The 22,549-nt window shown below is 41.4% G+C and overlaps 1 protein-coding gene across 1 annotated transcript in view; it reads right to left on the minus strand.

The window, feature by feature from the left end:
- The window catches only part of DOCK4 (dedicator of cytokinesis 4), a 412,253-nt gene that overhangs the window by 124,620 nt on the left and 265,084 nt on the right, over nucleotides 1-22,549 (minus strand). Inside the window, exons 15-23 of the mRNA XM_077807794.1 lie at nucleotides 20,687-20,849; nucleotides 19,353-19,459; nucleotides 17,887-18,043; nucleotides 15,188-15,285; nucleotides 14,983-15,066; nucleotides 14,751-14,851; nucleotides 12,948-13,029; nucleotides 11,812-11,982; nucleotides 9,963-10,155 (exon numbers count right to left, since the gene is read on the minus strand). Coding sequence (XP_077663920.1) covers nucleotides 9,963-10,155; nucleotides 11,812-11,982; nucleotides 12,948-13,029; nucleotides 14,751-14,851; nucleotides 14,983-15,066; nucleotides 15,188-15,285; nucleotides 17,887-18,043; nucleotides 19,353-19,459; nucleotides 20,687-20,849 — 1,156 coding nt within the window. The remainder of the gene's footprint in view (nucleotides 1-9,962; nucleotides 10,156-11,811; nucleotides 11,983-12,947; nucleotides 13,030-14,750; nucleotides 14,852-14,982; nucleotides 15,067-15,187; nucleotides 15,286-17,886; nucleotides 18,044-19,352; nucleotides 19,460-20,686; nucleotides 20,850-22,549) is intronic.

The raw sequence follows: 22,549 nt of genomic DNA on the forward strand, positions 1-22,549 counted from the left end.
AAGCAGAGTAAGCTGTCATGGGGTAAGAGGGAAGATCCTCTCGTGGATCAGTAACTGGACAAAAGATAGAAAACAAAGAGTAGGAATAAATGGTCAATTTTCAGAATGGAGAGAGGTAAACAGTGATGTCCCCCATGGATCTGTACTGGGACCAGTGCTGTTCAACATATTCATAAATGATCTGTAAAAAAAGGTGTAAACAGTGAGGTGGCAAAATTTCATAGAATCATAGAATCATAGAATATCAGGGTTGGAAGGGACCCCTGAAGGTCATCTAGTCCAACCCCCTGCTCGAAGCAGGACCCAATTCCCAGTTAAATCATCCCAGCCAGAGCTTTGTCAAGCCTGACCTTAAAAACCTCTAAGGAAGGAGATTCTACCACCTCCCTAGGTAACGCATTCCAGTGTTTCACCACCCTCTTAGTGAAAAAGTTTTTCCTAATATCCAATCTAAACCTCCCCCACTGCAACTTGAGACCATTACTCCTTGTTCTGTCATCTGCTACCATTGAGAACAGTCTAGAGCCATCCTCTTTGGAACCCCCTTTCAGGTAGTTGAAAGCAGCTATCAAATCCCCCCTCATTCTTCTCTTCTGCAGGCTAAACAATCCCAGCTCCCTCAGCCTCTCCTCATAAGTCATGTGTTCTAGACCCCTAATCATTTTTGTTGCTCTTCGCTGGACTCTCTCCAATTTATCCACATCCTTCTTGTAGTGTGGGGCCCAAAACTGGACACAGTACTCCAGATGAGGCCTCACCAATGTCGAATAGAGGGGAACGATCACGTCCCTCGATCTGCTCGCTATGCCCCTACTTATACATCCCAAAATGCCATTGGCCTTCTTGGCAACAAGGGCACACTGCTGACTCATATCCAGCTTCTCGTCCACTGTCACCCCTAGGTCCTTTTCTGCAGAACTGCTGCCTAGCCATTCGGTCCCTAGTCTGTAGCGGTGCATTGGATTCTTCCATCCTAAGTGCAGGACCCTGCACTTATCCTTATTGAACCTCATCAGATTTCTTTTGGCCCAATCCTCCAATTTGTCTAGGTCCTTCTGTATCCTATCCCTCCCCTCCAGCGTATCTACCACTCCTCCCAGTTTAGTATCATCCGCAAATTTGCTGAGAGTGCAATCCACACCATCCTCCAGATCATTTATGAAGATATTGAACAAAACCGGCCCCAGGACCGACCCTTGGGGCACTCCACTTGATACCGGCTGCCAACTAGACATGGAGCCATTGATCACTACCCATTGAGCCCGACAATCTAGCCAGCTTTCTACCCACCTTACAGTGCATTCATCCAGCCCATACTTCCTTAACTTGCTGACAAGAATACTGTGGGAGACCGTGTCAAAAGCTTTGCTAAAGTCAAGATTCAATACATCCACTGCTTTCCCTTCATCCACAGAACCAGTAATCTCATCATAAAAGGCAATTAGATTAGTCAGGCATGACCTTCCCTTGGTGAATCCATGCTGGCTGTTCCTGATCACTTTCCTCTCATGCAAGTGCTTCAGGATTGATTCTTTGAGGACCTGCTCCATGATTTTTCCAGGGACTGAGGTGAGGCTGACTGGCCTGTAGTTCCCTGGATCCTCCTTCTTCCCTTTTTTAAAGATTGGCACTACATTAGCCTTTTTCCAGTCATCCGGGACTTCCCCGGTTCGCCACGAGTTTTCAAAGATAATGGCCAATGGCTCTGCAATCACAGCCGCCAATTCCTTCAGCACTCTCGGATGCAACTCGTCCGGCCCCATGGACTTGTGCACGTCCAGCTTTTCTAAATAGTCCCTAACCACCTCTATCTCCACAGAGGGCTGGCCATCTCTTCCCCATTTTGTGATGCCCAGCGCAGCAGTCTGGGAGCTGACCTTGTTAGTGAAGACAGAGGCAAAAAAAGCATTGAGTACATTAGCTTTTTCCACATCCTCTGTCACTAGGTTGCCTCCCTCATTCAGTAAGGGGCCCACACTTTCCTTGGCTTTCTTCTTGTTGCCAACATACCTGAAGAAACCCTTCTTGTTACTCTTGACATCTCTCGCTAGCTGCAGCTCCAGGTGCGATTTGGCCCTCCTGATTTCATTCCTACATGCCCGAGCAATATTTTTATACTCTTCCCTGGTCATATGTCCAACCTTCCACTTCTTATAAGCTTCTTTTTTATGTTTAAGATCCGCTAGGATTTCACCATTAAGCCAAGCTGGTCGCCTGCCATATTTACTATTCTTTCGACTCATCGGGATGGTTTGTCCCTGTAACCTCAACAGGGATTCCTTGAAATACAGCCAGCTCTCTTGGACTCCTTTCCCCTTCAAGTTAGTCCCCCAGGGGATCCTGGCCATCTGTTCCCTGAGGGAGTCGAAGTCTGCTTTCCTGAAGTCCAGGGTCCGTATCCTGCTGCTTACCTTTCTTCCCTGCGTCAGGATCCTGAACTCAACCAACTCATGGTCACTGCCTCCCAGATTCCCATCCACTTTTGCTTCCCCCACTAATTCTTCCCGGTTTGTGAGCAGCAGGTCAAGAAAAGCGCCCCCCCCAGTTGGCTCCTCTAGCACTTGCGCCAGGAAATAGTCCCCTACGCTTTCCAAAAACTTCCTGGATTGTCTATGCACCGCTGTATTGCTCTCCCAGCAGATATCAGGAAAATTAAAGTCACCCATGAGAATCAGGGCATGCGATCTAGTAGCTTCCGTGAGCTGCCGGAAGAAAGCCTCATCTACCTCATCCCCCTGGTCCGGTGGTCTATAGCAGACTCCCACCACTACATCACTCTTGTTGCACACACTTTAGCAGACGATAAAAAAATTATTCAAGGTAGTAAAGTCCAAAGCAGACTGCAAAGAGTTACAAAGAGATCTCTCAAAACTGGGTGACTGGGCACAAAAGGGCAGTTGATATTCAGTGTTGATAAATGCAAAGTAATGCATATTGTACAACATAATCCCAACTATACATACAAACTGATGGGATCTAAATTAGCTGTTTCCACTTAAGAAAAAGATCTTGGAGTTATTGTGGATAATCCTCTGAAAACATCCGCTCAATATGCAGCAGCAGTCAAAAAAGCGAAGAGAATGTTAGGAACCATTGAGAAAGATATAGAGAATAAGACAATAAATATCATAATGCTCCTATATAAATCCATGGTATGCGCACAGCTTGAATATTGTGTGCAGGTCTTGGTCACCCCATCTTAAAAAAGAAATATTAGAACTGGAAAAGATAGAGAAGGACAACAAAAATAATTAAGGGTATGGAACAGCTTCCATATGAGGAAAGATTAAAAGGACTGGGACTTTTCAGCTTGAAAAAGAGATGACTAAGGGGGGATATGCCAGAGGTCTAAGGAATCATGAATGGCATGCAGTACTGGGTTTACAATGGCGCCAGTGGCTCCAGGGAACCGGCCCCATGCTCAGAAGGGGCCGCGTCCTCCTCCGTTTGCACTACACCCTGACACCCCGCTGGCTCCCCCCCCCCGCTCCTCTTGACCTGCCCACCAGCCGACCAAGGGCTCCTCTCCGCCCTCTGGCCCCACTCCCCTGCTCCTTTTTGCCCCTTGGCCAGACCACAGTGCACCTCTGGCTCCAGGTCAGAGAACCAGCGAATAGGGAAGAAGGATAAAGGAGTTTGAGGCGCAAGTGGTGTTCTCGTCCATCCTCCCCGTGGAAGGAAAAGGCCTGGGAAGAGACCGTCGAATCGTGGAAGTCAATGAATGGCTATGCAGGTGGCGTCAGACAGAAGGCTTTGGATTCTTTGACCATGGGATGTTGTTCCAAGAAGAAGGATTGCTAGGCAGAGACGGGCTCCACCTAACTAAGAGAGGGAAGAGCATCTTCGCAAGCAGGCTGGCTAACCTAGTGAGGAGGGCTTTAAACTAGCTTCACTGGGAGAAGGAGACCAAAGCCTGAGGTAAATGGGGATGTGGGATACCGGGAGGAAGAACGAGCAGGAGAGCGCAAGAGGGGAGGGCTTCTGCCTCATATTGAGAAAGAGGGACGATCAGCAAGTTATCTCAAGTGCCTATACACAAATGCAAGAAGCCTGGGAAACAAGCAGGGAGAACTGGAAGTCCTGGCACAGTCAAGGAATTATGATGTGATTGGAATAACAGAGACTTGGTGGGATAACTCACATGACTGGAGTACGGTCATGGATGGATATAAACTGTTCAGGGAGGACAGGCAGGGAAGAAAAGGTGGGGGAGTTGCACTGTATGTAAGAGAGCAGTATGACTGCTCAGAGCTCAGGTATGAAACTGCAGAAAAACCTGAGTGTCTCTGGATTAAGTTTAGAAGTGTGAGCAACAAGGGTGATGTCGTGGTGGGAGTCTGCTATAGATCACCGGATCAGGGGGATGAGGTGGACGAGGCTTTCTTCCAGCAACTAATGGAAGTTACTAGATCGCAGGCCCTGGTTCTCATGGGAGACTTCAATCACTCTGATACCGGCTGCGAGAGCAATACAGCTGTGCACAGACAATCCAGGAAGTTTTTGGAAAGTGTAGGGGACAATTTCCTGGTGCAACTAGGAACCAACTAGGGGCAGAGCTCTTCTTGACCTGCTGCTCACAAACCGGGAAGAATTAGTAGGGGAAGCAAAAGTGGATGGGAACCTGGGAGGCAGTGACCATGAGATGGTCAAGTTCAGGATCCTGACACAAGGAAGAAAGGAGAGCAGCAGAATACGTACCCTGGACTTCAGAAAAGCAGACTTGGACTCCCTCAGGGCACTGATGGGCAGGATCCCCTGGGAGAACAACATGAGGGGGAAAGGAGTCCAGGAGAGATGGCTGTATTTTAAAGAATCCTTATTGAGGTTACAGGGACAAACCATCCCGATGTGTAAAAAGAATAGTAAAGATGGCAGGCGACCAGCTTGGCTTAACAGTGAAATCCTTGCTGATCTTAAAACACAAAAAAGAAGCTTACAAGAAGTGGAAAATTGGACAAATGACCAGAGAAGAGTATAAAAATATTGCTCGGGCATGCAGGAGTGAAATCAGGAAGGCCAAATCACACCTGGAGTTGCAGCTAGCAAGAGACGTTAAGAGTAACAAGAAGGGTTTCTTCAGGTATGTTAGCAACAAGAAGAAAGTCAAGGAAAGTGTGGGCCCCTTACTGAATGAGGGAGGCAAACTAGTGACAGAGGATGTGGAAAAAGTTAATGTACTCAATGCTTTTTTTGCCTCTGTCTTCACCAACAAGGTCAGGTCCCAGACTGCTGCACTGGGCAGCACAGCATGGGGAGGAGGTGGTGACCAGCCCCCTGTGATGAAAGAAGTGGTTTGGGACTATTTAGAAAAGCTGGACGAGCACAAATCCATGGGGCTGGAAGCGCTGCATCCGAGAGTGCTAAAGGAGTTGGCGGATGTGATTGCAGAGCCTTGGCCATTATCTTTGAAAACTCATGGTGATCAGGGGAGGTCCCGGATGACTGGAAAAAGGCTAATGTAGTGCCCATCTTTAAAAAAGGGAAGGAGGAGGATCCTGGGAACTACAGGCCAGTCAGACTCACCTTAGTCCCTGGAAAAATCATGGACCAGGTCCTCAAGGAATCAATTCTGAAGCTCTTAGAGGAGAGGAAAGTCAGCATGGATTCACCAAGGGCAAGTCATGCCTGACTGATCTAATTGCCTTCTATGACGAGATAACTGGCTCTGTGGATGAGGGGAGAGCAGTGGACATGTTGTTCCTTGAGTTTAGCAAAGCTTTTGACATGGTCTCCCACAGTATTCTTGCCAGCAAGTTAAAGTAGTATGGGCTGGATGAATGGACTATAAGGTGGATAGAAAGCTGGCGAGATCATCGGGCTCAGCGGGTAGTGATCAATGACTCCATGTCTAGTTGGCAGGCGGTATCAAGTGGAGAGCCCCAAGGGTCAGTCCTTGGGCCGGTTTTGTTCAATATCTTCATAAATGATCTGGAGGATGGTGTGGATTGCACCCTCAGCAAGTTTGCAGATGACACTAACTGGGAGGAGAGGTAGATATGCTGGAGGGTAGGGCTAGGATACAGAGGGCCCTAGACAAATTAGAGGATTGGGCCAAAAGACATCTGATGATGTTCAACAAGGACAAGTGCAGAGTCCTGCACTTAGGACGGAAGAATCCCATGCACCGCTACAGACTAGGGACCGAATGGCTAGGCAGCAGTTCTGCAGAAAAGGACCTAGGGTTACAGTGGACGAGAAGCTGGATATGAGTCAACAGTGTGCCCTTGTTGCCAAGAAAGCCAATGGCATTTTGGGATGTATAAGTAGGGGCATAGCCAGCAGTTCGAGGGACGTGATCATTCCCCTCTATTCGACATTGGTGAGGCCTCATCTGGAGTACTGTGTCCAGTTTTGGCCCCACACTACAAGAAGGATGTGGAAAAACTGGAAAGAGTCCAGCAGAGGGCAACAAAAATTATTAGGGGACTGGAACACATGACTTATGAGGAGAGGCTGAGGGAACTGAGATTGTTTAGTCTGCAGAAGAGAAGAATGAGGGGGGATTTGATAGTTTCTTTCAACTACCTGAAAGGAGGTTCCAAAGAGGATGGATCTAGACTGTTCTCAGTGGTAGCAGATGAGAGAACGAGGAGTAATGGTCTCAAGTTGCAGTGGGGGAGGTTTAGGTTGGATATTCGGAAAAAACTTTTTCACTAGGAGGGTGGTGAAGCACTGGAATGCGTTACCTAGGGAGGTGGTGGAATCTCCTTCCTTTGAGGTTTTTAAGATCAGGCTTGACAAAGCCCTGGCTGGGATGCTTTAGTTGGGGATTGGTCCTGCTTTGAGCAGGGGGTTGGACTAGATGACCTCCTGAGGTCCCTTCCAACCCTGATATTCTATGATTCTAAGTGTTAATTAATCCTTCACAAAACACAAGAACCAGGGATCACCCAATGAAATGAATAGGGAGCAGGTTTAAAATAAAAATAAAGAAGTACTTCTTCACACAACACACAGTCAATCTGTGGAACTCATTGCCAGGGGATATTGTGAAGGCCAAAAGTATAACAGGTGTTAGGATATAGATATTCAGGCCTGTCTGTAAAGGCCTGTACTTTAAGAATTTAGGTGTATTCTTATCACTTGGCTAGTTAGAGGTATAAAAGAAAGAATCAAAATCACTGTCTGCCAGTGTAAGGTCCTTCTCTTACTGTGACAGTCTGAGGCCCTGTTCTTAGGCTAAGGCCTTTGGCTAAGCAGCAGAGGCAGCCATAAGCTAGGAAGCGACCAGTCACATCCTCACATTCCAAACTAGTCACATTGAAATAAGGTGCTATTGGGCTGTCAGGCACTGTCAGGACAGGATTGTATTCCTATCACCTCCAGAGAAAGGGAAGTGCCTAGAAAATGTAAAAGGAAACTTAGTTTGATAGCATCCTGTCTGGCAAGAACTCACTTATCAATAGCTGCAATGTGAAATCCTCACTTCTGTATTGTTTTGTCATTATAGTTCCCACTTTGCTACTGTTTGTCTGTATAATCTCTGTCTGGTTCTGTGATTGTTTCTGTCTGCTGTATAATTAATTTTGCTGGGTGTAATCTAATTATTGTGGTGGGATATAATTGGTTAGCTAATCATGTTACAATATGTTAGGTTGGTTAGTTAAATTTCAGTAGAATGATTGGTTAAGGTATAGCTAAGAATATTACCATATAAATTAGGGGCAAACAGGAAGTAAGTTGGGATTCGAAAATAAGGAAAAAGGAACTTGTATTTAAGCTTGCTGGAAGTTCACCCCAATAAACATCGAATTGTTTGCACCTTCAGACTTCGGGTATTGTTGCTCTCTGTTCATGCAAGAAGGACCAGGGAAGTGGGAGAGTGAAGGAATAAGCTCTCTGACAACAGGGTTCAAAAAAGAATTAAATAAGTTCCTGGAACATAGGTCCATCAATGGCTATTAGCCAAAATGTGCAGGGATGCAACCCCATGCTCTGTGTGCCCCTAGCCTCTGACTGCCAGAAGCTAGGTGTGGATGACAGGGGATGGATTGTTTGATGACTGCCTGTTCTGTTCATTCTCTCTGAAGCATCTGGCATTTTCCACTGTCAGAAAACAGGATACTGGGCTAGGCAGACCATTGGTCTGATGCAGTATGGCTGTTCTTATGTTCTAAGCTGACTGGAAAATGGAAGGCATATGTTAGAGCAGCCTTAAGATTGCTACAAAGGTATGTCAAGATTGCTATAAAGGCTGCTCAAAGTCTGTTCTGGCAGCTACAGGGATAGCCCAGCCACACCCATTATCTATTGGTTTCTCCCCAAGGGCACGTATGGGGGTGACCTAGAAACCACTATGGCAAACTGGGAGAATCCATTGGGTGGGGGGTCAAATTGGCTGGTTTTCTGGCTGCTTTGCACCCCCTGAGCAAAGCAAAGCAGCCGGCATGCACGTTAGGACCTGTTCCAGTATCTCTAACTATGTTTCTCAGACATTTGTTTGTTTTCCTAAGCGGTTTTAAGCATGGTGCCGAAAGTGCTAAGGTTATTAAAAAATAATGTCCTAAAAGCTTCTCCTATGTTTTGCAGCTTAAAAGCATTGAAAATATACATTATGTTCCGGTGTTTTGTGTTTTTTGTTCTGGCTTCATTACTCTAATGTCTCTACTTTGAATGGCATGGCACTAACTGCTAATGTTCCTACTCTACCCAGATCATTCTGAAATATTCCGCCACTTTTGTTTGTGTTCCAATTTTCTTTTATCATGAAATTACTATAAGTGTGGGATTTTCAAAAACACCTACTCATCTTTCATGGGGCTTGTGCTCCTAAGTCACTGAGGTGCTTTTGAAAATTCCAGTTACCACTTCTTCCATTTGTTTTGCCTTTCCAAAGTTTGCTGTGTTAAAAGTAAGTATCATTGTCATCTCAATTTCGTACTAACAAACAGAGAGAGATTAAGGTCACTCTGGCTAGGATGCAGCCAAAAATACACATATTCAGTCCTTCCCATGTACATAAAATAATAGGCCAAATTCTCACTGCAGCAGAGCTCTGCTCGGAACAGCCAAAGGGAGAAGGGGTAGAGTATACCCTGACAAAGGTGTTTTTAAGCCTCCCTACACTCAGGGACACTGGAGCTGATTTGTCCACGAGTGTAACTTAGAGCAGTCCAGTTATGGTGTCCAGGGATACACAGAGCTCAGCAATATTCTGGCTCTACTTGTGACATACTTCTTACACTAAGAGGGTCCCCAAGCAGCTGGATCTGCTAGATTTCTATATGGTTTGCATTACTGAAGTGGTACAAAGCAGACCAGGAGCTATGGGGCTGCTGGAGGATCAGACTCTGGGAGTTGGCCACTTTCACAATGTACAAGAAGAAATTGCAGTATGAATGGGGAAGCGGTTGTGTTCCATTCTCATAAACTACTGCTTCCAGTGGTAAGTCTGCTCTTTCTACAAACGTCTTTGATTTTTCTATTACTTAGCTACTCTGGCACCACACATATAGGTAGTTACTACAGTTTTATGCTGTCGTGACTCCATTGATCTCAGTGGAGACTCAACAGCATAAAACTGGTGTAGGGCAATACCTGAACCTGCAATACTTACAGAGACAAAATTCTTTAATGGGTGTGTAAGAATTAGACTCCAAGACTTCCCATTAAGATAAAAAAAGCTTATAACTTTCACAAAAAGACACATTAGCAGAGCTAAAAATGTAACAAAAACTCCACATGCCTACACCTATCCAGCACTAGCTCATGGTTCAAACAAAACCACAGCTTTGGCCATTACTAGTCTCATGTTTTACAACTGGAATCTTACTAACCATACTGTGTAAAATAGACGACTTTTTTAGTGTAACTGTCTTTGCAAAACAATGCTTTGGGAATTGTAACTTTCAAGAAACAGGACTATGAAACCTGTTTTTTACCCCTGCCTCTATTGACCTGTGCATGTGAGATGTCATTAAGGTTTTTCTGACTGAAGGCAGCTCAGGATGTTATCACCTTACCTGGATGAGTGTATAGTTGACTTTCCACTGTTTTACCAATGCACTGCAGTTTAACAGCTTGAAGGGATTCATCCACATGCATGATAGTTGGCAAGCTGCCCAGAGTATCATGCACCAAGTTTGCCACCTCTCGCACATCAAAGAGCTTCAGCAGCTCAGAGTATACAGCTGGGAAGGAGCAGAGAAAAACAGCCTAAAGAAGAAGGTTAAAAAATACCAATTAAATACATAGAAACACCCTTGAAATTTTCAGCATTTACAGAATGACCAGTGACAAGAGCATCACATACTTTTAGCAGCCATGGAAACCTATTTTCACGTTTCAATTTCAAGTTATAAAATGTGATACAGATTTGAAACATTCAAATCAATTTGTTAGATTTTCAGAAGAAATATCCTCATGTTACTCAGATTTAAAGCTATATATTTATTTTCTTTTAAAACACGATTCAGCCTATTATTTAAGGTTCTTTGTTTTTCTCTCTCATGAACATCTCAACTTTTATCAAATAAAACAACTGAACTTTGACTACAGATCACTTTATCTTTATCTTTAAAGTGATTTACTTTATCACTTACAGGCTTCACACGAGCCACAAGTAAGATGAGGTTATTCACTCACAAGGACAACAGAAACTGGCAGATGCCACGAACAGGTGACATTGAGGTTCCTCTAGGTAAGGAATACAACAGTGTCTCTCTCATTTTTTTCCAGTGTTTAAAGAGGTTATTTTGGATGGAAACAGCACTTTAGAAATCTAAAAATAGAGCTAGTAGTTCATTGGAGAAAGAAATGGGTTTGGAGGGTAAACAAGAAATACTGAAGAAAAATAAAGTTATGTTACATAAAGATAGTTACAACCTGGAATGTCTTTCCTTCTACCTTTCTGACCCGACTTCATTGAAATGAAAATCACTTATTCGAGCCAACCCTCATCTCCTTTTAGTATTCGTCCCAGTGAGGATGATGTAAACAGCTAGAAAGTTAAAGATACTACTTGGAATGTGGGAAAATCCCAGAGTTGCTCATTTATATGATTTTGCCCAAAATACTTCAGTTAAGCTGCTCATATGAGATCTGATGGAAGAATTTGGCCTAATCATCTCTCTGCTCTTTGCCTACTAATTTTGTCTTTTCCTGAAACATGGAAAAGCTCAAAGGGATGAACTATCATGGAAAAGCAGATCTTTGGTCAGGAGAATATGCCATGGAGTGGGCTGGGGATGCACTGAAACATTTTCTGAAGATACCTAGTGTCCAATATTTTCCCCCAAAGTGAGAGCTCTGTCATTGTATAAAATTTTGGATTTATAGAGTTGTTCTCAATGTGTTTTGACCACTGCCTTTTGCAGTGGTCAATTTTAATAGGCCCAGTGTAACTTAAGAATCTGATTAAAGCACAATGTGCACATTAGCAAGATTATTATATTAAATCTTTAAAAGTGAGAAATCTTTTTGGGGGTTCAAGAGACCAGGTTTCAAGGTGCTTAAACAAGCTGGGCAATGATGCAACACTGAATACCCAAAATCATGTGGAGGCACAATTCGATTTCTGTTTTGCAGTTATGATTTCTTCTAACAATTGGAGCAAGTATTAACAGACTACAATCCTTTTCCGATTCAGAACAGACAGTCTGGCTAAGGTAACCCTAGTTCTGCTATTCAGAAGTTGGAGGTACAGAAAATTTTCATTATAAGCCACAACCGGTTCAAGCATAAACTGGAACTATCAATTTACTAAGGACAACATGAATTTGACCTTCTGTGTAACAAACACACACGCACACACATTTTCCATTGAATATTGGTAACGATAATAATCCAACAGAGTAAACTCATGATACTTACTTGTGATTGAGTTAAAGCGCTAGCCCCTTTGCTCTCTTGGGAAAGGAAAAATCGTATTGACATAAGCAGCTCTTGAATACAGCAGCGGAATTCCTCCTCATTTTGTCCACCAGTAGCAAGCGAGAAAAGCCTCCGAGACTGAACTATATATTTAAAGACATATTCTTGTGCCTACAAATGCCAAAACACAAGATCCTGAATCATACTGAACTCATTATTCTTTAAAATTAGTAAATATAAAACATAGCGAAATTATATAATTCAAACGTATTTATAGCACTTGTCAGTATGGAGAACATGCCATGTAATTCTGGAAAGTTTTTAATCTTCTTATTAGCAGCAATCTACTGCCAATCTTTTAATAAGGCCTCCCAACATTTTTTACTCTTTTTCCTTTAATAAAATCTATACACCAGGGAGCACTTGCTCATCAAGAGGTGGCATTGAAGACTAGGAAATCTAGTTATTTGTTTTCCCATTTCAAAAAAAGGCTTTCCTCTTAACAATAACCAGAGAATGAGGCAACATCAGTGACAAAACAAACTGACCTTAAGTTGCAAATTGCTGGAGTATATATTAAGTAGATTGATAATATAACACAATGTTCAACTTCAAGTAAGAGGTGAGGCGAGACCTTATCCAAACAGCTGCAAGTGAGGAGGGAAATGGACGACAGAGAGGCAGTGAAAGAGGAATAGAGAGCGTGACTGATGGTAACATGGGTTGACTGAAACCAAACCAAAACTCCAGTTTTAATAGAACTGTCTGGGACATAAGGACTGTCTCATTAAATTGCTATTTCTGGTCACGGGAGTCTTCTATTTTATCACAGACTTAATTACCACGTGTGTAATCTACATAAGGTTTCCTGAAACCAACTACTATCCGTATTGCAATCAACAAATGAGTCCTCAGTTCCCGAGTTCTACTGGAGTCAACACCATGAATCAACTCTTTTCACAATTAAGAGTTTCCAGAAGGGCGAATAAACTGACTGATTGTACCCAACAGGTGTGTGAGTGCACTGAACAGGTTTTGTAATTCTCACAATGCATATGAAATCAATTGATTTCAATTAGTACTGCTATACAAATGCACTGGTCAGGTATATTATTGTCTCTGATGATTTGTATTACCTTTAACACTTCATGGATATGCTCTTGTATCTCCATGTCTGTTACTCGATCAACATGCCACTTAAGTACTTTTATAAGATCTCTAGAACATAAAAAGGAAAATGATTACAGTGCAGAAGCGTGGAAAGCATTATTTAACAAATTTCTTAGTATGGACTATACTAATTTAGGATTTGAAATGTGAACAAATAGCTTTCATAAAATAAACACAAAAAAAGTTTCGGTAATACAAGGTGTCTTCTTCCAGCAATTACCAGTTTGCTCAACTTGCAAAAGCAGTCTATTGTACATAATAACAGGGCCAAACTTTCACTTAATTGTAGATCTGCTACAAAGTCATCTGATTGTTAATTAACAATTTGACTGTAGTATTAAGTATAAACACTTAAATAGCTTTTGATAAAGATGCAAAAACTCATTTAATGCATAAGAACAAATCAATTTGCATTTAAAATAGTCTCTGCTTCTCCCTGAAGTCATGTGATTTTGGATTATGATCTCATTAGATCACAAAAACTAAGCAGCATTGGACCTGAGCAATACATAGGCCTTGTCTACACTACGGGGGGAGATCGATCTAAGTTACGCAACTTCAGCTACGTGAACAACATAGCTGAAGTCAACGTACTTAGATCTACTTTCTGTGAGGTCCACACTACGCTATAACGATGCATCGATCATTGCGTGTCGATCCCCCAGTAAGTGTAGACAAACCCTTAGATGGTAAATCAACAAGGACTAAGCAGAGTACAGAAATAAGTGATGTAATGATTCAGTACTGTATACTCAGAGAGAGTAGAACACCATGATGGTAGGGGTACTGCACTGCTAGGAGCAGTCTCTCTTGATTTTAGATGCATAAGAAATGTCCTCCAAACCATTTACAGTCATTAAAGATCCCATGGTATTTTTCACAATAGTAGGGCTATGAGCCATAGCGTCCTGGCCAAGTTTCAGTGTGGATACTTGCATTCTGAATACCTAAGAATCTTCAGTTGGATATAGTACAAAGACGCATGCACATATTTAACTTTAAAAGTATTGTGTGTAGTTCCACTGAAGTCAGTGGGACTTTTCAGGGCATAAATTTAAACATGTATGTAAGCCTTTGCAGAATATGCACCATGATCTTCACTTTCTGCCCTAAACAGTTATACAGCCATATAACATCCTCCAGGTGGCTGCGGTTCATCATGAGATGAATAATAAGGTTATTAGAATTTACAGTCCAAAAAACCCAGACACCAATTGCCACATTTCAGGTGGGCCTGAATAAAAGGACACCACTGGTGAGATCAGCATTGGAAAAGTTTGGGGAAGAAGTGGGTTTTAAGTTGAGCTGGTTGAGGGGATCAGAAGGGTGAGAGATGGACAGAATATTTTGCAAAATTTTCCCCAAGATTTTTGAAATTTAACATTTAAAAATTTCAACTGGCTCTAGTTTTAAGCTCTAGCTTGCCATAGCATGATGGCAAGTTACATAAAGAGGAATGCACTTTATTTATTTATTTTTACTTGATGTTCAAATCCAAGATCAATATCTGGTTTTCACCCATTATGCTCAAGTTAAAGATAGAAGACTATTCAAAGTCTAGTTCTTAATCCAATATTAGAACTGAAAGAAGTAATTTCTCTGATCATTTAAAATTATTTCAGCTATTATTGGACTTCATTTTGGAGATTAAAATATAGTATCAGAAGAAATTAAGTTCAAGACATTTATTAATTTAATTTTATGGCTGGCTCTGCTTAGTACCTATAATTGTCAAAATTCCAAACAGTTACAAAAAGTTAGGACCCTACCTGTATGCAAGTGCACCTGCAAAATGACTTTCAATGTAAGTGTCCATTACTGGCTTAAAATGATGAAACTTGCTGTCCTGTAGCAAATTTATTATGTGAACCTAAAGAAAAAAGGAAAAAGAAAAATTGTAATGCCCTTTTCTCGTTTGTTAAAGTGTTACAATCTTATTTAAAAATTATCAAGTATCTTTATTGTAAGCATGGTTATGCAGAACCATAAAGTACAACTTACCAAAGAATCAAATACTTTTGACCCATATTTTTGGGAATTTTCATCTAAAATGCCAAATAAAGTATCCAGTGTGTCTTGAAGAAACTATAAGTGGAGGAAGAATAACAAGAATTTATTATCAAATATACTTCTTTGTAAGATGTAAAGAAATTATTTTTCTTATATTAGTTAATTGCAAAAGAAACAAGGAAAGAACAATGTATACCTTTACTATTTCTGAACCATCGATTTCTTTTAATTTTGTGAGGCAACCTGCTATTTTGTCTGGGTGGGCTCTCCACTTAAGAAGGTCAAGCATATCCCCTGCAAAAAATACACTGAAGATTAAAGCTGAAAGAATGCCAGCACTTTAGATTTTAAAATTCTTCAGTTGCAACCTATATATGAAAACTGAGTTTACATCATCTAATAAAGGAACTGCCTAGGGTCTGCAGTAACATGATCTGGCCAGCTTGTTCAGCCAAAACTTGAAATTGCTCCATTAATAATTCTGAACACTTTTCTTCTTCAAGCAACTATGCAGCATATCTTTGTTTAAATGCAACTTTTGGATGACGCAACTAGCAATGTAACTTGATTCTTGGATCATCTTTGACTCATCAAATGAGACTGGCTAAAGACAGTAGGGAAAATATTTATTTTCACTTTTTTTCTGAAGGAACTAGATGGATAGAGGGTTGACTCATTACAAAGGATTTGTTGAGGATAAAAAAATGCAACTCTAAGATGTTCACTTCAAAGAAATCATTTAAGGGGCAAAATACAACTAGAGAATAGTCAAGTATAAATGAACTGAACTGAGTACAAGAACAATATGAGATATGAGAATCCCAGGTGACCGGGAAAAGAGACAACCACTTTCACATGTCAAGAGAAACCAGAAAATGAAACAGTTCTCAACAGAGATATAGGAATATAACAAACCCTTCAGGAAAATGGAGGTTTGAACAGAGAAAAAGTCAATGGTGGTGAAAAAAAATTGCACTCAAGAGCAGAGAAAAACTCACATTTCACAGGCCTACTCTTTAAACATGAGCTGATTTGTTAGTTTGATAAATGTTTCTCTGGTAAAGTCAGACCTAAGTCTACCCATGTCCTAAATTCTCAGTCTGCGCGCTAGGAGACCAGCAACATTGTGATGAGGCCACAGCGGTCAACATCCATCACAAACACAGAGGCTCTGAAGAAACGCAACAAGAAAAAGAAGCTAGTGAAAAAGCTGGGTAAAAAAGTATGATGCCTTCCTGGCTTCAGAGTCACTGATCTAACAGATTCCTCGTATCCTAGGTTCAGGTCTGAACAAAGCTGGTAAGTTCCCCTCTCTCCTCATTCACATTGAGAACACGGTGGCCAAGGTCAATGAAGTCATGTCAACTATCAAATTTCAAATGAAAAAGGCTGTGGCTGTGGGACATGTAAAAACGACGGAGGACTAGCTAGTCTACAGCATTCAACTTGTCACTGACTTCCTGGTGTTCCTGCTGAACACCAACTGGCACGGGGAAACCACAGCACCTCTACAGAACTGGCTGTAATAACTGGTTTCAGAGCACTCAAAACAAAAACTAACAATGAAACCAAAACACTAAAAAACAAAAACAAAACACAAAGCAAAACCAAAAGAGAATATCAAAGAACAGTCTCAAGTGTACATAAAGAATATTTATGAGAAGAAAGGATCTGTTTGTCTGTGAGTAGTTTCTCTGACAAAATCAGGCTGGATGGCTGCAAGAGGGTGCTAGAAGGTAGATACATTAGCCCCAGAATGTTGAAGGCCCTCTTCCCTACTAGCTGAGAAGTTACCTCAGGTCAATGAGAGACACCTGATTCCAATTAAGGCTGCCTGAGGCCTTTAAAAACCCCTCCTCTGGTGAGAGAAAGGGGGAAGAGAGAGAGAAGCTGCTGCCAGGCTAGTGGCAATAGGGAAATAAGCGTCTCCAGAGTGAGAGGCTGTGCTCCTTCCCATAGGGGAAAGAGCCAAACCTGAGTGCCTGCCAGGGGAAGGACTGACACCCCGGAGCAATCAACAGGGCGACACCCTGCACCAGTGAGGAGACAGCGAAAGGTACCCCACCTTGGGTTTTGTTTGTTTGTTTTTGAGTCTGTTTCCTTTTTGTTTGGTGAAGGATCACCCCTTAGGACAACCCTCAGGCCTACCCTGAAAATATGACCACGGGAGAACCGAAGGGGGAAGGCAAACCGTGCCTGAGTGGGGCTGATTACCCCAGGCCCACCATCGCCAGGGGGGAAGCGCTAAGTGTGGTGAGACGAAGAAGGTATCCTGCCACACTTCCTTGCCATCATGAATTGTACTATTAGGCATACAGAAACCAAACCAAGAATCTTATGTGGTATAGTGGAACAACTCAAAACACAAATCTTCCTGTATGCTTCATCATAGATTATATATTCACAACACTAACAGGAATATAAGGTTATTTTAACTAATCATAACTCGCTAAATGATCCTTGACTTAAAAGGGAGGGGAAAGCAATGTCATATCAGAAAAGAATAAGCAAAAAGCAATCTAAATAAATAAAAACTGCTTTACCCTGAAGCCTACAATAAGCATGTTTTAAAAAAATAACACTAACAGATTAAGAGATTTTTCAAAGCAGCTGGATTTTGATGACTCATTCTAAAAATAACGTACATAATTCCAATATTATGTTAATTTAAAAGCATCCTTGAACTGCATAAAATCAATGGTTCACCATGTACCATTTGTTTCCATCCGGTCATCAAAAGTAAGGAAAAATACTGTTTTTTAAAGCCCCAAAAGAGAGCATCGGCTATCTTTTATGTCATAACACGAGTGCTTTAGTGCCCATTTAGTGTTGAAAAATCCACCCATCAAATTCACTTGAGTTCATCATGTTTAAATAATCAACATATCATCTTACCATTTTGTGTGAGTTTAGTGGAGCAGAGAAAAGACGTAATCCAGAAAGACTCTTTAGTGGTTTTTATTGCTTGGTGGTTATTCCCTAGGAGAATTCCCTTTGAAAAGGGGAGTTTGAGGTAGCGACTAGAATCCTGAAGGTTTGTGTTTTCTTCACACTGTGAAAATAACCAAGTTAAAATCATTACAATGAATAAAAACAAAGGACTCATCTTGTGCAAACTGTGGTAGCTCTGTTGAAATCAATGGAGCTATGATAATTTTCACTAGCGGAGGCTCTCACACAAACTGCATTGCAACAAGCCAAATCTCTTAGAAACAGTATGTTTTTTGTTTCAGAAACTTTACATACAAAATGTTGCATTGTCTTTGTTGCTGACTGCTTTATTTTATATAGATACCCTACAATCTTTCATCAAGCACTTCTCAAAACACAGAACTTAAAATAATGCACATACAAATCATTGAATAAATTATGAACCAACCAGACAGGTCTCTTAAAGATGTTTAAACATTTATAAGAACAGCACAAATGTCCAAAGATTAGATTTGCATTATAAATGCACAGAGAAACAGCAGAAAAACTGAGCACCTGATATTTTAAACCACCCTGTTTCAACAATATACTTAAACATCTAGTATGTTATCGGTACTAGAGTCTAACACAACAAAACGTTTTTACAAGTCTTATTAATTCTTTATGTCTTCTCTCCAGCAGAGTCTGTCTCTGGCCTTCTCAGCCACTGACTGGCTCCAGAGCAGGCTCAACTCTGGACAAGAGGAGTCTGTTGCAGAATTAAAAATGAATAGAGTTTTCAAATAGCAAAGTTAGAAATAATTTTAAGCTTGCATCTCAGCATACCAAGAATGTTTGCCTATACAAGAGATTTCACGGGTAGCTCTTGTTATAGATGGGAAAATCCTCATTGGATCTGTGCGTTTAGATCGTACCCACACATCTGGTGTAAAACACTACTCAGTCTGCACAGTTTTTTGAACAGAGCAGCACCTACATATTGCAAGTTGTTATATTTATTAGGAGTAGATCAAATTCCATCTCAACACAGATAAAATCTTGAATGCACATTTGAATGAAAAAATTTAAACAGACCGCACATAGCAGATCTGCTGAAGAATAGCAGGCCCTGGAGGGGTCAACCTGGTCAAATATACTCCAAAAGTGGCTATCATTTTTACATTGTGACAATTTTTAGCTTTATGGAATTCTTTATGCAACTGAGGTTTTCTTCAAATCTACATTCTGAGATACTGCGACTTTACAGTACATGCTGCATTGAAATACATAACGAGGTTCAACTGCAATTATAAACAGAATGTTGAGAGGATATTTTAACAATAAGACTATCACTCATTTGCTAACAGTTCAGTCTTCTTTTGTTTAATGCCTCTGGGCATTTGGAGTACTTTTCAAGGAATCATCACAGAATGATTTCTGACTGATATTACCTTGTGCACAATGAGTTCATGAGTGCCATCTGGCAATGTCCTCCCATTTTCCTGAATCAGGGGCACGAAAGAAAAGCCAAACAACTTCTTCTCGCCCTTTTCTTTTGCTGAAAACATATATAAATAAAACCACTCACATTCTGGACTTAGATTTATACTGCATGGCGTAGCATTTTTCTTTACTGCACTGTTAGCTTGAGGTATAACCTGAGTGTTGCCCCAACCCAACTCCTGTCCCCACACACATAAATCTCTAGCTTGCGTTAAGTGGTTCTTTAAACTTCAGCTAGCTGGCCAGTCAGGAGTAAGGGGGTGGAGAAAGGGGGTCATTGAGGATTAAGTGCTGCTGACACTCTGCTAATAGTGCTATAGCTATAGGGATGCAGCAGCTCCAGTTACAACAACTCATCCACTGCTAATGCAATCATTCTGTGTAGCTTCTGTGTTGTTTCCCAGTATGGTTGTTCTCACTTGAGCTAGGCTAGTAGAGTGGAGTAACTTGAGTGCACTTACGCTAACCGTTGCAGGGAAGAAAAGCCCTTAGACAAAGCAACTGAAAATAATCCAACGCGTGAATGTGTATATTCGGTATCCATTTACATCTAGTTAGCACCAGCACACCTTATGTCTCTTTTCATGTTTATGAAGCAAATCCCCTTCCTAAGGTTATGAGTGTGTTGTTTTCTCCAAATTCCAGAAAGTTACTTCGAGGATATGCGATGAACCTGTAATTTCTTTGATGTAATTTACTGCAGATGGGCCCAATTCAAAACCTTGGACCCAACATCCTGAAATTCTAGGGTAGCTGAGATCCACACCTGAGCTTTGCAGCTCAAAGTTTTTACAACTGTGCGTATGCCTTGTGTTTTAGCCCTGAGTGGCTTCTTTTTTTTTTTATTATTAATGTTATATAAAAACCAGAAAGTCAGAAAATGTCTACCTCCAATAACAACATTATCATGGCTACACTACAGGTATATGCAATACTTTCTGTTACTGGGTTAGACTGCAACATGTGTAAATGAACAAATATCATTATGCAATTGGCCAAGTTAATTCTGGGATTGGATTTTGCATTTCCTGAATTTGTGTTCAAATTTGCACCCTTCATGTTGCATTTTTCCATTTAATAAAATGAGGTCAGTTTCTCAAGGTATTACATTTTTTTCCTATTTCACCAAAGCAGACTGCAAAACCTGAAAAGCTCTGTCATGAAGCTTTATAGGTAAAGAATATTTACCCCATGTCTCTCTGCTGTTTAGACATTATGAAATTCAATACCCTTAATGCAACTGTAACACAAAGCAATACAATAAATCGTGAACAACGCTTACTAGAACAATGCCGAAATTCAAAGCGGATGTGTGCTCCCCTGAATTTATCCACAGGAATAGGAAGTTTCAGCAGCTCAGCCCATCTGGGACTGTTGTTGTGATAAAGCACAAAGGAATGGAACTTGCTAGCTGGCGGCTCTCCAGAGCCAAAGGAGATAAAATCCTAATGAAGAAAACAACTGGGTTAAAGGTTTAAAGATGGATTAACTATAAACTGACATGAGAACAGCCCTGAAATTGGTGTTCTCCAGGCTCCACGATCTTCAGGATAATCTAAAATAAACTTGTTCTCTCTTGTAATACTGTGTCCCTGCATTCATGGGGAATGTAATTGTGTATTCCCTGAAGGTGGTTAGCACAGACTTTGGATTGCCTTGTGGTCTATGGATTCCTCTCTGTAGGGTAGCAGGAGGGCAGGCTGATTTCTATTGTTCCAGTCTCTGTGCTGGCTGCACGCTTCCTATGGGTAATATAAATTACCATCAGTAAGCTGGAACACACTCTTCATCCTTTGTACCCATGACCCTATCACTTTTTTACATGTAATATGGGCCATTTGTTTTGGAAGTTTCTTCACTTTGAAATTTCAGGTTATCTATCATTACATATAGGACATAAGTGGTGCTTACTAGCATGCTAAGGGCAAGAGCTGGCCATCAAATCTGGAGAAGGGAAGGAATATTTGCCCCATTCTTGTGTGATATGATGGTGGTGATTTTGGATTTCCTCTAGAGCAGCTAGCAGGTACCATAGCTGTGGGCTCTGCAAATGTCTGAACTTCACCTAGTGTTATTACATGAGGGTGAGGTTTAGCCTTATTCATTTTGTCCCAACTTTGCAACTGGCAAGAGTCCATTCTGATTTGGTGCATTAGCAGGGTCACATCTCACCACACCCTGACCGTAGCTGGAAGTGGGTGGGAGGATATGCACTGATGTGACATCAGTGTGTAAATGGGAGCCAGATTTAATACTGTACAAAGATTTAGCACATTCCATGTGTGGCCTCTCATTCTCCTCTCAGGTGAGAGACCATTTAGGGGACTTCAGTCTGTTTGGTCAAACATTAAAGTGACTCAACACATGTAGACCTAACAGGCTATGATTTAAATGGAACAGGAAAAAACAGGAAGGATAATGATTGGGAGTCTTGATTGATAATAAGAAAAGGAGTACTTGTGGCACCTTAGAGACTAACCAATTTATTTGAGCATGAGCTTTCGTGAGCTACAGCTCACTTCATCGGATGCATACCGTGGAAACTGCAGCAGACATTATCTGTGTGTAGATAATGTCTGCTGCAGTTTCCACGGTATGCATCCGATGAAGTGAGCTGTAGCTCACGAAAGCTCATGCTCAAATAAATTGGTTAGTCTCTAAGGTGCCACAAGTACTCCTTTTCTTTTTGCGAATACAGACTAACACGGCTGTTACTCTGAAACTTGATTGATAATGAAAGAGCTCAATAAAAGCTGCAGGCTGAGGCATATCCATCTCTGCCTTGTGTCTTAATCCAAGTCCTACTGGGAGCAATAAAGACACCATCAGACTGCATTTTGTATTCATCACAAAAAAAAGGTAATTTTCAAAGAAATGTACCTGGAATTGTAAGTGAAAATATTGGGAAGTCAAGGACACTTGTGTGCCTATGAACGTTTTAGACAGGTAGTACTTAAGGTTCCATTTGAGTAAAGAACTTAGGCAAATGCTCAACTTTAAGCATATAAGCATTTCCACTTAACATGGTGCTCTGCTGGATCTGTGCCTATGCTTCAAATTCAGGAAAGTATTTAAGCACATGCTTCATTATAAGAATGTGCATAAGGCATATTGACTTAAATGGGAATTAAGCATGCACTTTAAA

Source organism: Eretmochelys imbricata, chromosome 1, assembly GCF_965152235.1.
Source record: "Eretmochelys imbricata isolate rEreImb1 chromosome 1, rEreImb1.hap1, whole genome shotgun sequence".
In the NCBI taxonomy this organism is placed as follows: domain Eukaryota; kingdom Metazoa; phylum Chordata; order Testudines; family Cheloniidae; genus Eretmochelys; species Eretmochelys imbricata.